The sequence below is a fragment of the Ursus maritimus genome, unplaced genomic scaffold (assembly GCF_017311325.1).
Source record: "Ursus maritimus isolate PB19 unplaced genomic scaffold, ASM1731132v1 scaffold_26, whole genome shotgun sequence".
Taxonomy (NCBI): domain Eukaryota; kingdom Metazoa; phylum Chordata; class Mammalia; order Carnivora; family Ursidae; genus Ursus; species Ursus maritimus.
The window spans coordinates 37,560,696-37,575,707 of NW_024425119.1; the positions used below are offsets into that span (position 1 = coordinate 37,560,696).

Sequence of the window (15,012 nt, forward strand, 5' to 3'; positions counted from 1 at the left end):
TCTCACGTTATCTTTACTGGAAGAGGTTACAGTTCAGAATTGAAGAGTAAGATAATATCACAGTGAATAAAAGCTGTTACTACAATAAAAGCATATAATTTTCAAAGGAATGCTTGGTTGCAGCAGGGGTCTTGGGGAAAAATAGAAAGTATGGGTCGGGTAACATAAAGAAGGGAAAGCATGTCTGATTGCAGATTACATTTGGGTTAGAATGATTTCTCCAAAAAACAAATGAATTTCATAAATGATTTATGTAGCCATATGGCGAACAGGAAAAACAAGTCCTTATTCCAGTAAGGGCCTGAATAAACAGAGGATGTGCTGATGGAGGCTTGGAAAATTTCAGTCACATTGTTTTCCCACAGAGACCTCGGTAGACCAAGCACCCTCGGTCCTGTTTACTGCCCCAAAGCAGAGATTGACTTACATGTTCATCACTGTAATCTGCCAGCTTCTTGTCCCCTAAAAACCCATTTGTCAGGAATTTCTGACTTTCAGCATCTTCATTAGTAAATTGACTGGATGCACACACAAAAAAGAAAATGAAGGAAAAACATCTAAGTAAGTGCTCTGAATTATATTTATGTTTCAGGTAATCTAACTCACTGAATCGGGGAGGAAAAAACAAGGTACTCGGAACTTCTTCTTTCTTTCTTTTGTTCCTTCGTACTAGTGTTCCTTCCGGACCAACAGCTGAGCTCCATTCATGAATATACTTTGGGAAGGAGAGAAGAAGTTATGAAGGAAGAAAATAATTTTTTTAAGCCACATTTCTTCTTCTCACATGAACTGTGCAAAAAAAAGAGAATAATTGCAGCTCATTTTGTTTTCATTTGGAGCCCTCTCAAAGAGAAGGTGCAGAGCGGTGACTGAGCTTTCTCCACTACTACCACACCAGAATCACGTTAATTCAATAAATACTAATGTCTAGACGTGTGATCTTCATCTCGTTCGATGCTCAAATATCTCTATGAGAGGAACTTTCATGCCCCCACTCTACAGGTGAGGCGACCCTGGCTCAGAAAAGGGAAGTACCATGCCCACACCCACCCGACTCCAAGTCTAGGGTCTTCCATGCGCCCTGCGGTCCCAGGCAAGACCCCATAGCTGGTGTTTTCCGCTTCTCCTGGCCCCACCGTGTATTCACATACCCCTCGCTGGAAGGTAGTTCAACGGTAGCTCTGTGCTGTGTTTGGTTGTTTTTGTGTGTGAGTGTACAGATTTTCATGACTCTGAAGATACGCTTGGGCCATTTAGACAATGAGGAACTATGAAAAATGTTAAAGAAACCCACGAATTGGTAGAAGAGCGGGAAGGAAGCAGGGCTTTCCACCGTTGCTATCTGCGAACACTGATCGTGGTCAACGCGGACAGGGGCTGGACACCACACATGGTCACACTGTACGGGTCCTACAGTTCTATGCCAGGGGGTTGAGGAGGTGAGCTAATACAACCACACGTCCCAAAGGCTTGACCAGTAATAACAGGAGACCTGTACAAATGATCCTTTATAACAGAAGCTAATCCTGACAATATCTTGTGAGAAAGAGAGAGGACATTGTTCTTCCGTCCTCTCCCAAAGTAACCTTGTGAGGTGGAGGTGGGACCAGCAGACAAAGTTACTAAGTCTGATGTGCTTCTCCAGGTATTCACTGTGTACTAATTAGGAACGTTTCCCAGCATTCTCCTCTTTCTCCTAGGAAGCATAATGCCTGTCGATGCTTTCTTCCATCCCTTCACGAACCCCCTCACGCCATGTTCCCTTTTTGTGCTTTATCTTAATAGTCTGTAATTAATATACTTGCTATGTGGAGACTGGTACATAATGTTCATAGCTGGAAATAGATAAAATAAGATGAAATGAAGCCTAAAACAGGCCTAAGGATTAGAAAGCAAAAGTGTCATCTGGATTTAGACTCTGGAATGCCAACATTCTATTTTTTTACCTCAGTCAATAAATTAAAATCCTTTAGTCCATGAGTAGTTTTTGTAAAATTTAAAACGTGAAAGTAAATACATTTTTCTTTCTCAAGGCATTTGCATGTTTTTCTTTTGGCATGAGATGAATAATGATCATAAAACATGACAAGACTGGATAAAATATGAGAAATGTTTTGAATGTCTTAAATGTTTTGATACTGAACCCAGCATGTATTGAAAACATAAGTGTAATGATTCCAAATAAATGAATTATGTCCAATTTCCCAACAGTTTACATGGAAGGGATCAATTCAAACCAAACATAAACAAAACCCATCTTTTTAAAGTGATTATAAAATTGCAAAATGATGAGCTGTGTCTGAGTCAGGAGTTAAAAGCTAAGTCACTGTAAGCAGTCCAGAACACATTGTACGAAGCTTAAAGAAAGCACTCCCGTCTTTCCACTGTGGCTTTTAGAGGACCAAATCGAATGACCCTGTAGGGCTGTTCTCGGGATGGTGTCCCCTCAGCTCAGCCACCTCTGCAGGGTTTGTATCTGTGAGCATCCTTCTCAGAAACAAGAGCCCTCAGAGTTGGTCAATTTACAAGGGGTGACAAAGTGGAGGTGAAGGAAACAAAGTTCCCCGGGGATTAGCGATCTTGCAGGGAGGGATTCACGTAATTAATCCTCAGAAAAGTAGAGGCCAGTGTGTTGTTCTGCATTTCTCACTGAAGCTCACAAGAAGAGAAATACCTGCCAACTCAGGCTGCCTGCAGATTCCAAAGCCCTCTGTCCTGCCACACTGTGCCTTCTCCAGAGCTGTTCAACCTAGAAAATGCCATGAGTCACATCCCCATCACCTCTCTGGTCCAATGGCACAAAAGCTGACCGCACGGCTCCGTGGAGGAAGAACGGGGCTTCCTCCTGGTGGTCTTTCCGGGATGTTGTGAAGTGCAATGAGATGTCCTTGTTTGAGGGTCCTATTCTCTACTTCGGGCCTAGATTTGGTCAAACATTTCCTTCTAAATGTCTGAAGTCATCCCTCATCTGTATTATATACCATTTTGTGAGAAACGAATTTCCTTCATCAACTGGCTATTGAGCACCTACTATGTTCCAGGCAGTACGCTAGGTGCTGGGACCACAGAGGCCAGTGACCTGTTGTAGTGGAATGAGGAAGGAGAGAGGGCACACAAAGGAGGGGGTGGTCACTTCCACCCAACGGAAGGCTTCACAGGAGTTCTGACTTTGAGCTCTGTCTTGTCGGATGAATGGTATCAGTAGAGAAAGGGGAAGGTGGATGAGTGGCACAAAAAGAGGGCATTCCAGGCAGATGGAGCAGAAAGAATGATGGTGCAGGGAGCTGGGAGAGGCTCAACAAGGCTTTCCTACAAAAAGGGAGCAGAGCAAGAGAGGGACCTGAGAGCCAGGTCAGGGACGGATCATGAAGGGCCTTACATGCCAAGCAGCGTATAGCCTAATCTTTGTCTTATAGCTAACGGGGAGCCACTGAAAGTCTTTACCAAGGGATGGAACCCAAGTCACTTTGCAGTTGTAAAAGATGACTTCTGCAGGGATGTGCAGAGCCAGCTGGAGGGGAGCAAAATATAAGACAGGGAGACCAAGGGACAGGAAGGGCTGTTTTAATAGAAGGTGACAGATGATGCGGTCCTAGAGTAAGATGGCAGTCGAATGGGTACAGACAAGAGGATGGATTTGAAACATTAAAGAGGTGGAACCAACCAGATAGAATCAAACACTGGATGTGTGGTTGGGGGAAGGGACAATTCAAGGTTGACAGTCAGGGTCTTTTGACTGAGTTGCTACAAGACAGTGGTGATTTTTACCATGATGGCAATTACTGGAGGAGGAGGAGATTTTGAAGAGAAAAATGGAGTTCAGTATAAGACATCACAAGCTTGACTTTATAAATGAGGCAATTCAGACACATGAGTCACCCATAGAGACGTGTGGTAGACAGCTGGACAGAGTGACCTGAATGAAGTTGAGAAGTCTAACAGGCTGAAGACGTGGCACACATTCAGTGAATGAAACCGTGAGAGTTGTCAGTGAGCTTGCTCACAGGTCACTTTTGGTGACCAAAGAATCCCTACAGAACTCTGGAGATGCAGCAACATTGAAGGGGCAGTCAAAGGAAGAGGAATCTGAGGGAAACTAGTCCAAAAGGTGAAAGAAGTGATAGGTTAATATAACTTCAAATGTTCTATATTAATGGGGACGAGAACACTGTAACCTCAATTCTCCATTAGTGTCACACAGTCTAAATCAGACTGACATATAATAATGACATAATAATGAACTTCAGGGTCAGAGAGTTGATGTGTGAACATCAATGTCATTGTCATCTCGCAAATAGGTAATGAGTCCAATTCTTCCTGACAAAAACCTTGTTTTTCACATCCATAAACCTGACATTTTCCCCTGGAACCTGGTCATTTTTAATCCCATACCTGCTCATGGCTGCCTTTTCTAAATTTCCCATCCCGGTGTAGCTATCTTGAGCACTTTCTCCACTGACGCTCTCGTCATCAGGTTCGATGTTGACATTTCTCAGCTCCATGGGATCCATTTGAGCTGCCAGCGCCTCTTGTCCACACACAAGCTCCTTCAGTGTAAACAGTATCCTGCACCTTCCGCCTCAGGCTCTCTTCCACTTCAGGTTGGTGTTCGGAACACGCTTTTCTGCAAGCAGAGCACGAAACAAATCACAATTTTCTTTAAATTAGATCAATGAATGCGAATTACCTACCTTGGGTATGATCTCTATAGAAACATGGAAAGAAAGTACACTCCTGAAAATGTCCTATAAATTTATGTCTGGCAAGTTTCCTTTACCCAATACAAAAATGAAAAATCAAAGAGAAGAAGGAAAGTCATTAATAAATGGCTAAATCAGCGGATATTTATAGAGCGCCTATGTACATGAATACGGCAGGTGCTTTGCTAGTCACTGTGGGAAAAAAAAAGAAAAAAAAAGACCTGGCAGCCATCTTCAAGAAGATTTCTTATTTGTGAGCAAATTGCCTGATTTTAAAAGAAAGACAAAAGTTGTTGACAAAGACCTGACAAGGCAGAATCTAACGCTGTCTCTACTAGCGGTAGGATAAGAAAGTTACTGCTTGAGTTTGCTAATCGGGTATGAAAGAGTTCACATCACCAGAACGCCCGACAATATGCAACGCAGGGTAGGATCACGCTAAGGGAGCTGCGTTCCAGGCCCCCGCATCATGAGGCTAAAGCTAAGAACATAACAAAAGGAAGTACGGGTTTATCTCTGAATCAGCATCTGTCACCATCCCTATAAAATGCATTTTAACAACAAAGAGACTCAGCTTTTAGGTTCTGCTCTGCCTTTAAGTCATCGGATCCCAGCACAAGTTAACTTTTTGTTTTAACATTTTATTTATTTATTTTTCTGAGAGAGAGCAAGAGAGAGAAAGAAAGAGAGCGAGCACGAGGCAGAGGGAGAAGCAGGCTCCCCCACTGAAACAAGAGCCCGATATGGGACTCGATCCCAGGACCCGGGGATCATGACCTGAGCTGAAGGCAGACGCTTAACCGACTGAGCCACCCAGGCACACTTTTTTTTTTTTTAAACCTCATTTCCTCAACTATAACATGAAAAGGGGTGGACTGGCATTGTGTTTTAAAAAAAAAAAAGGCTATGAATCCATCATGCGTTGTTGATACAATTTCTTCTAAAATTTTACCGTTAGAATCAGTCAATTCTTGTTGAACTGTTATAGCGGGAGTAATACTATATCACGCTTGGAAGGTGTGGTTCTGGAATATGCACTACCCGTTTGGGAAGAAAATCCCGAGCACAGAAACTAACATAAAAACTGTTCCAGAACTCACAAAATCCGAAAGTCCCCTGACAAATACAAAGCAAGCACAGGGGAATGTCTCGGCAGTCCGGCGCCCGAGGAAGCACATCTGTGGAAGGCAACTCACACTTGCGAGTTCACAACCCCAAAGTACAAAAGCCACAGAACACACATGGAAACTCAAGATGAGTGTCAGTAAGCATGAGAAAGCAGATTCATACCTGAGTAACCAGAGCTAGCAAAGCAATCTGAAAGGGCCTTTATTTTTTTATTTTTATTTTTTTTAATTAATGATTTTTTATTATATTATGTTAGTCACCATACAGTACATCCCCAGTTTCCGATGTAAGGCTCGATGATTCATTAGTTGCGTATAACAGCCAGTGCACCATGCAATACGTGCCCTCCTTACTACCCATCACCGGTCTATCCCATTCCCCCACCCCCCTCCCCTCTGAGGCCCTCAGTTTGTTTCTCATAGTCCATAGTCTCTCATGTTTCATTCCCCCTTCTGATTACCCCCCCTTTCTTTATCCCTTTCTTCCCCTACCGATCTTCTAGTTCTTATGTTCCATAGATGAGAGAAATCATGATAGTTGTCTTTCTCTGCTTGACTTATGAAAGGGACTTTAAAACTGTATAATAAAAACTAATAGGAATGTTCAAAATAAGAAATAACATCCATAAAATAAGAACAGGGTAAAAGATGGTCAGGCTGGTTTGGAAAAAAGCCAAAAAGGAATTCTAAAAATTAAAAAAAAAAAGTCATCAAAATAAAGAGAACTCAGCTGAAGGGACTTTGAAGGGACTATTTTTGTGACTATGAAACTGAAAGATCCATGGAAGTCACTCAAATTATATCACAAATAGGTAAAGAAAGACAAACACGAAGTTAAGAGACATGGTGGGGGAAGCAAGAATAAGAAGTCTAACATATTCCACTTGCCCTCCTAATATGAGAAAAGTATGAGGCCATGGAGAAGCAAAATAGAAAGACATAATGGCAGAGAATTGTCCAGAACCAAAAAAAAAAAAAAAAAAAAAAGGATAGTAGCTCTCAGGATTTAAAAAAAAGCACACAGTATTTCAAGCAGAAGGAATAAAAATGAATATAATATATTCATTAATAAATATGATAAAAGAGAAAGAGAAAAATTATAAAAGCCAACAGAGAGAATAGAAGATATGCATATGGTTAAAGAAAAAATAGAAAGTTCCATTAAATGAGTAAAAAAAGTTTCTCCTATCCATCACACAGACCAGTCTCACCCAAGAGCAGGAACTATGAATGTTTCTATTTTTAGTTCTTTAGTTAGTTATCCTAAATTTAAATTATTCACTAAAACTTCTCTGACATGGTTTATCAATTCTAGACTTGTACATATGACAGATGAGGAAATTAGCATACTTCCCTCTATCCGTCCTTCTCACAAGCTGCTAATTGTTTTAGTTAATGAAATACTTTCACAACGTTGAGATTCATAATACTTTCATACTAGTCTGTAAAACAATGAAGTCGCTTATAATTTTCTATAGGTCGGTTTTGGACACTAAAAACCAACAATCGCTTTGACAACATTATGATTATGTAAATGGTATGCTCCAAAGAGCCAAGTGGTATATTGGGCTACCTAATAAATGATCTAGAAGTCCTCTGTTAGTAAAATTTTGCAAGTGAATTTTCCATCCTTTTACTTTCTGAATGGTTTCCTCCTCCACCCTCTGGGTCTCACTCAGCTGCCAGTGTCTTCTGAGCACCAGTCCAGCTTCCTCCTTCAATTCATTTTGCATCGTGCTGGAATCCACCTTGAATAACTCTTTTCACAAAATGTGACCATGTTTGTAAACAGAATTTCTGAGTTGTTTCATGTTGGAAAAATGCTTTACTTTGCCCCAAACTTTGCTTGAAGTATTGAGTAGAGTAGAAGAAGGTAGTTTACTTTGCTTTTTAAGTTTTTATTTAAATTCCAGTGAGATAACATGCAGTAGAGTATTAGTTTCAGGTGTACAATATGGTGATTCGGCACGTCCGTACATCAGCCAGTGCTCGTCAGGACAAGTGCCCTCCTTCGTCCCATTTCACCCCCCCTCTGGTAACCACCAGTTTGTTCTCTATAGTTGAGAGTCTGTTTCTTGGCTTGTCTCTCTCTCTCTTTTTTTTCTTTGTTCTTTTGTTTTGTTTCTTAAATTCTACACGAGTGAAATCATGTGCAGAAACACATGATGCGTGTTTTTCTCGGACTGATTTATTTCATTTAGCAGAATACTCTAGCTCCATCCGTGTCATTGCAAATGGCAAGATTTCCCTCTTTTTATGGCTGAATAGTATTCCATTGTATAACACGGTTTACTTTTTTTTTTTTTTTAAAGATTTTATTTATTTATTCGACAGAGATAGAGACAGCCAGCGAGAGATGGAACACAAGCAGGGGGAGTGGGAGAGGAAGAAGCAGGCTCATGGCGGAGGAGCCTGATGTGGGGCTCGATTCCATCACGCCGGGATCACGCCCTGAGCCGAAGGCAGACGCTTAACCGCTGCGCCACCCAGGCGCCCCAACACAGTTTACTTTTAAGCTATATCTATCTTATTTTTCAACGCATCCACTAATTATTTTTCACAATCATGTTTTTAATTTGTAATAATTTGGTCTTCATCTTCTCCCTCTTTTTTCATCTCACCCTTTTTGTTTGTTTTACAGAGGCAGTATTTTCTCAAATCTAAGGACACTGACTAGAAGTTTTCAAAAGCTCCTTTTGTTCCCTGAATTATGTATTTTTTTCCTGGAGTGAATTGTGTTTGTTCATCTTGGTCCCTCTCTTGCTCGCTGGTTTAAATTCTTAGTGATCCTAGGTTGTCTGTTCATCTTTATAAGTGAAGAGTATGGTGGTTACTTAGCCAGGAGGTACTCGGGGGTTTCTCTTAAACTTTGCAGGCCCATCTCATTCATGGGTTGCTGCTCCCTTGCGTTCCCGTAAGCGGCTTCTCTGCAGACGTCTACGTGTGGAGCATTCTGGAGAACGCCGCTCCGGACGCAGCCGGCGCTCTCGGGGAGGCTTCTATGGGAGCAAAAGGCTGTCATGTGTTTTCCTTTTGGGTGAAGCTTCCATTCCTGCTTGTAATCCCTCTCTGTCTGTGGTGGAGGCCCCAGGGGCTTTTTTTTTGTAGTCGGGCTTTCTTTACAGACTAGATCACAGCCTTAACCTTTGAGCAAAGGTGGCGGCCCAAACAGACGGAAATGCCCAAACTGAGGTTCCTTGCTGGCCATTGGTGGCCTGTGATCCACACCTTCTCTTTGTATACGTTGATTTCGCTTGGAGCAGCTGCCAGGCTCGTTCTGAAAAAAGCCCACTCACCCTGTAAATTGTTTACCCTGGTTTACCCTGGTTCCTTTTCTTTCACAGATTTTCTGGTGCTATCTGCTTTCTGGCTTCTAGGAATTCTTCCAAACTTGTGTTTATTAGTAACATTGCTATTATTTTTCAGAACTTTTGGGTTTTTTTCTTTTAAAAAGTATTATTTTGTTTAAAGCTTCATTGCTTGAATTCCTCAACACGAGGTCCCAATTCTCCATTCTTCCCATTGACTCCCAAGACTTCATATCCCAAGGTCCGTCTCTGGGCCAGGCCTCTCCTTTGATCTCCCACTGCCTATGTCCAGCCTCCTGACGGATGTATATACTTGCACATCTCAAAGGCAGTTTACATTCAGTGTGTCCAAAGTCTAACTTGTAACAGTTTCCTCTTCTTCCAATGTTTCCTATCCAAAGAATATTGTTACCATTTATCTGGTTACTCAAACCAGAAGCATAAATCTTCTATTATAAATTTTCCTTTCTTAGCCCCCCCCCCCCCCCCGCCACACATCCAGTCCAATACAAAGTCTGGTTGATTTTTTAAAACATCCAGTCCTTTACAAAGTCTGGTTGATTTTACAACTAGTCAACGTATATTCTCAAGTTAATCTAGTAGTTTCCATTTCTCCCACCATCATTCTTGTCCAAGCTACCATCTTTTCTCTTACCCTGTCAACTGCAACAAACCTAATCCGTGTCCTTGAATCCTCACTTGCTTCTCCTCCCCCGCAATTCACTTCTTGCACAACAGCCAGAATGATCCTTTATTTTATTTTATCTTATTTTTCAGAATGATCCTTTGAAAAGACATCTTAGGTCATATTTATTTGCATAAAACTCTTTCATGCCTTCCCCTTGTTTTTAAGAGAAAGTCTAACTTCTCAACATGCCCATGAGGTTCTGGGTGGTTCACCGTATTCTCTGGTCTCCTCTCCTTCCCAGCTCAGTGTTCTAGCTACACTAGCCCTCTTGCAATTCCAGGAACTCCCCGGGTTCTCTACCACCTCAGGCTATTTGCACATCTGAGCCACAGTGCCTGGAATGCTCTGTGTTCCATGCCTTACTTAGTCGACCTGTTTAGGGGGTTACAGGAATATACATGGCAGTAGGCCTGGGGGCTTCAGTTAAATTCCATTTCACTTAGCACTTAACTCAAAGGAAACTCACTGATTTCATTTGTAATAAGCCATGCTAACCTGGTATATATCCTGGATATATATAAAAAGTATATCCAACATGGTGGCACGTACTACATGTCAGAAACTGATACAGACTTGACATCCATTAACTCATTTAATCCTCACAGCAGCCCTCCGAGATAGGTACAATTTTGGTTCTTATTCCCATTTTACAAATGAAGTCATGGAGACACAGAGAAGTAAAGTAGCCTCCTTGCTATGCCATCTCAGTTCTGCTGAGAACTAAAGCCCAGATACGGAACAGAAACACTGGCTCTGATGATAAATATAACAGGGTATAAATCTGGGCCAAATTAACTTCTGGACTTTTCTGTCTTACCATATGTAAAATGAGGGTAATATCATTTACCACAAAGCAGTATTGTGAGGATTTAAATGATATATTTTTTAAAAGATTTTATTTATTTGAGAGAGAGAGCACACAAGCAGGGAGGGCAGTAGGCAGAGGGAGGAGGAGAGAGCAGACTCTCCACTGAGCAGGGAGCCCAGTGCAGGGCTCAATCCCAGGACCTCGAGATCATGACATTGAGCTAAAGTCAGACACTTAACTGACTGAACCACACAGGCAGCCCCCCTCTTTCTTTTAATAATCAGAATTTAACAGCTGTCTTTGTCTGCAAGCAAACATACATAGTATTTTATATGTATATCTACAGTTTTTATAAAAGAGGACTTAACATTTCTCAAAATTCACAAAAAACGTAAGCAAGGTAGGTAGGCTTCCTGAATAAGGAAATTGAGACCTAATCTCATGCTATTTATACCAGATATAAAACATTACTTTCTCTTTCGACAATGACATGACATAGCCCATGAAGTATGAAACGGTGATTTAAGATCCCGGCCCCCAAATCCTAATTTTGGCCCTGGCCAAGTGTCATCTTCTCATAAAAGCTAGCACACGTTTTCACAGCTTATATCTTTAGCTCTGAAGATTCTATTGTTGACCTATTTTAAGGAAACAACGGTGAAAACAAAATTTAAAAAGAGTTAGAACATTATGGGCAACTAGACATTCTGCATCATTTGCCTGCAGCACAAAGTACATACCTTGAAATATTCAGACCATATCATAATTATTAAAATATATTAACATGATTATACTTTAGTGTGGAAGAATTTTACAGATGGTATTTATTCATTCAACAAATACTGAAAATGAAATAGGAGTCAAACGATGAAAGAGAAAGCATGACTAAGACAGAATCCCATGGGGCCCCTGGGTGGCTCAGTCAGTTCAGCATTTGACTCTTGCTTTTGGCTCAGGTCACGATCTCGGAGTCGGGAGATTGAGCCCCATGTCGGGCTCCATTCTCAGCACGGAGTTTGCTTGAGATTCTCTCTCCCTCTTCCTCTGCCCTTCCCCCCACTCATGCTCTCTTTCTGATAAATAAAAAATAAATAAATAAAGTCTTTTAAAAAAGAAAAAAAAAGACAGAATCCCTGCACAGGATGAACTGTTTAGTAGAAAAAACAGATTTTGAACAAAGTAGTCTAACATAATTTACATTTTTACTTTTTTTCTCTAAATAACTACTTGATGAATAATCAATGAATCTTTGCATGGGTAGGCTAGGAAAGAATGATATTGGCATATACCTTGGTTGAAAAATTTAATATATTACATGTAATATATGTGATACATGACATGCCACATTATTATAGAATAAAATTTTCATAGGCAGAGATTCTTCTACTGCTCCCCATCTCAGTACACAGCACCTTCACTAACCCAATTGCTCACGGGGGGAATCTGGCTATAGGCACTGACACCTCTTATTCTCAATCCTGAATCTCCCTACCCACATCCGATGCATCACCAAATCCTATCAATCCTTCTTTCAACATTTAAAAATAATTCATTTATTTCTCTCTCCATGACCAATATGTTATTCCAAATGACTACCTGCTAAAGGCCTAAAATGAATTACTCATCACTTTTTAGAATCAAGTCAAATTTCCTAATATGCTCTCAGGCTCTCCATGGCTCTACATACTTTAATCCACACGCGCTCTTTAGGCCCACCTGGAACCACACCTCCCCGCACTCACTGGATACACTGGGCTGTTTTCATTTCTCCTTGCAACCTCGGGACCTTTTAACATGCTGCTCTCCCTGCCTGGAACGTTCTTCTCCAGTAAAAAGAACCTGAAAATCTTTAAATGCCAAGTGGTCGGAGAGGCCCCCCCCCATCTAAACTAGATCCCCCGTTATATGCTCTGGTATCATATTCTCCTCTCCTTCACATCCTTATCACACTTTGTGCTTCTGTTTTAAATTATGTGATTATTTGATAAATAACTGTCTCTTCCACTAGGCAGAGAGCTTCATGAAGGTGGGAGGGGTGCTGGGTTTGTAGACCCTACGTGTTCCCAGCAAGTGGCACAGTGCCTGGTGTTATATTCTCCTACTGTTGTATCTCTGTGTGCTCTCCTTTATAGATACAAGAATGTATTCTTGTTACACCTTTAAAGGTTAATAATTCAAAATGAAATGGAAGTGTTTCCCTCTGGCTACCAGGAGCAAGAACAGCTCTGCTCCCCAAAGAATGTTCGAAATTATTCTAAAAGAAAAAGCAAATTTGGTGTGACAGAACTTTCTGTAGTCTAGCTTTTCTCTTCAATGACGTGAAGTTTCTCTGTGACACCAAGAGATCTTCAGTGTGCTGGTTATCTGCACTGCTGCTTCAATTCACTTATTCATGAAGATAAAAAAAATCAGAACTTGAAACAAAGGTAATTAGAATATTGTGACTGTCAGAAGGCTTTGTTTCTTCATATTTATTAAGAGCTATCTTAATGTCCTAACGTATAGTCAAATTCTAGTTATTAACATTGTCCTGTTCTTTGAATAGGTACTCAAGAAATGTAGGATGGGCGATTCTCAGAAAAGCAGACTTCTGTTTTACTTAGGTAGTTCAACGTTAGACCTCAAATTTGGAAAGCAAAACTGTCCTTGAGTCAAGAGGCAAAAGTTACGACCTTCCCTAGTGACTGTAAACATTTATTTTACCTGATAAGCGAATGTGAAGAGGGAGCTGACATTGGCAGAGCATTTCCCACCATTCTGGGCTGTCTTGTCTTCCGTGCCAGCCTATTTCTGACGAGTCTACTCTGCAATCTAGGCTTAGTTAGCAGATCGCCTCCCATGTCATTTACCTTTTGGTTGAGCAAGTGGGAAGTAGCTGGTCATACAACTTCTAAAAGCCAAATGCTCTCTGCATCCAAGGAACCGACTTAAATCCACATCCCAAATGCCCCTTAGGTAAATGAACACCTTTCATTGTGAATAGCTTTCACAATGAAGTCAATCTAATATTACCTTTATATTAAATTCTTGTAAACAATTTCCCCAACAATGCCCTTCTAGTTGCTCATCGAGAGTCAGACGGCTTGTTAGTCTGTGGCGTGAGTCTTCACAATTAGCTTCCATAAAAACATTCAGTATCATTCAGTCTGAAGTACATCTTAGAAGAAGAACTGCTAATGACAGCAAAACTGTATTTATTGACTACTTGCTAGTGCTGGTGCTAATACCCCAGCATCTCCATTCCTTTCCTGTACTCAGACACACCTTGGAAATAATATCTAGGGAGAACTGGAAGAGTTAAAGGAAATAACCCTATGTTGAGGTCTTTTCCTTTTACTATGATTATTAAATGCTTGCTAATATAAGAGTTATAGCAGCCATTTGATGAGGTATACAGGCTCAAATATAATATAATAAACTATAATATAAAGGCCAAAATACAATATAAGCAAAATAACATTTCTAGCTCTGCTCTTAGAAGGTGACCTAGATTCTCTAGTCATCTTAAACACTGAGAAACATCTTAATTCACGCATAAATTTCAGTTCTTATTTTCCCAAATAGTAGTTTCTAGAAATGCAGAAAAATATGTACCATGTAGGATATTATCATAGTGAACTCTTCATGCTTCATGTATTGAAGCACGATATTTAGGAACCTGAATTGTGGATGCAGTTAATTCCAAAAGGTCTACATTCCGTATAATAGATACGGGACCACCTCCGGAGGAATTTTTTTTTTTTTTGAAAATAAATTATTTTATTTTCTCTGAAGTAACTCATATGTTAAAAAGAACTTTAGTGGGGCGCCTGGGTGGCACAGCGGTTAAGCGGCTGCCTTCAGCTCAGGGCGTGATCCCGGCGTTCTGGGATCGAGCCCCACATCAGGCTCTTCTGCTGTGAGCCTGCCTCTTCCTCTCCCACTCCCCCTGCTTGTGTTCCCTCTCTCGCTGGCTGTCTCTCTCTCTGTCAAATAAATAAATAAAATCTTTAAAAAAAAAAAAAAGAACTTTAGTAGCCTACAAAGTATCCTGTGTAACATAGTTATAGAAAACTCAAGAGTTTAGTCCTCAAAACTACATTTCTCAGTACTTAAATCTTACTGATATACTTCTTAGGCTATGACTATGTGCTCTGTAAGATATCCAAAATATGGGGATACACAAATCCACCGAGAATTCTCCCTCATCTAATTGATAAATTTGAGGAGTACAGCTCTCTTTTTAGATAACTGATCCTAGTCCTTCCAAATCTAAAGCTATGTTTCTATTCTATTCAATTTCCCAGTTTCTTCTAGTAAATTTACTCTAAAAATACTCATTAAGATGGACACATACATAGATAAGGTAAATCACAAGTCTGTTTTCTTTTTCATTTGATAA

The 15,012-nt window shown here is 40.6% G+C and overlaps 1 protein-coding gene across 1 annotated transcript in view; it reads right to left on the minus strand.

Annotated features, from left to right (window-relative positions):
- Nucleotides 1–5,376, minus strand: part of SLC38A4 (solute carrier family 38 member 4) — a 30,398-nt gene extending 25,022 nt beyond the window's left edge. Inside the window, exons 1-2 of the mRNA XM_040642372.1 lie at nt 4,393–5,376; nt 428–518 (exon numbers count right to left, since the gene is read on the minus strand). Coding sequence (XP_040498306.1) covers nt 428–518; nt 4,393–4,511 — 210 coding nt within the window. The 5' untranslated portion in view covers nt 4,512–5,376. The remainder of the gene's footprint in view (nt 1–427; nt 519–4,392) is intronic.
- Nucleotides 5,377–15,012: the final 9,636 nt, after the last annotated feature.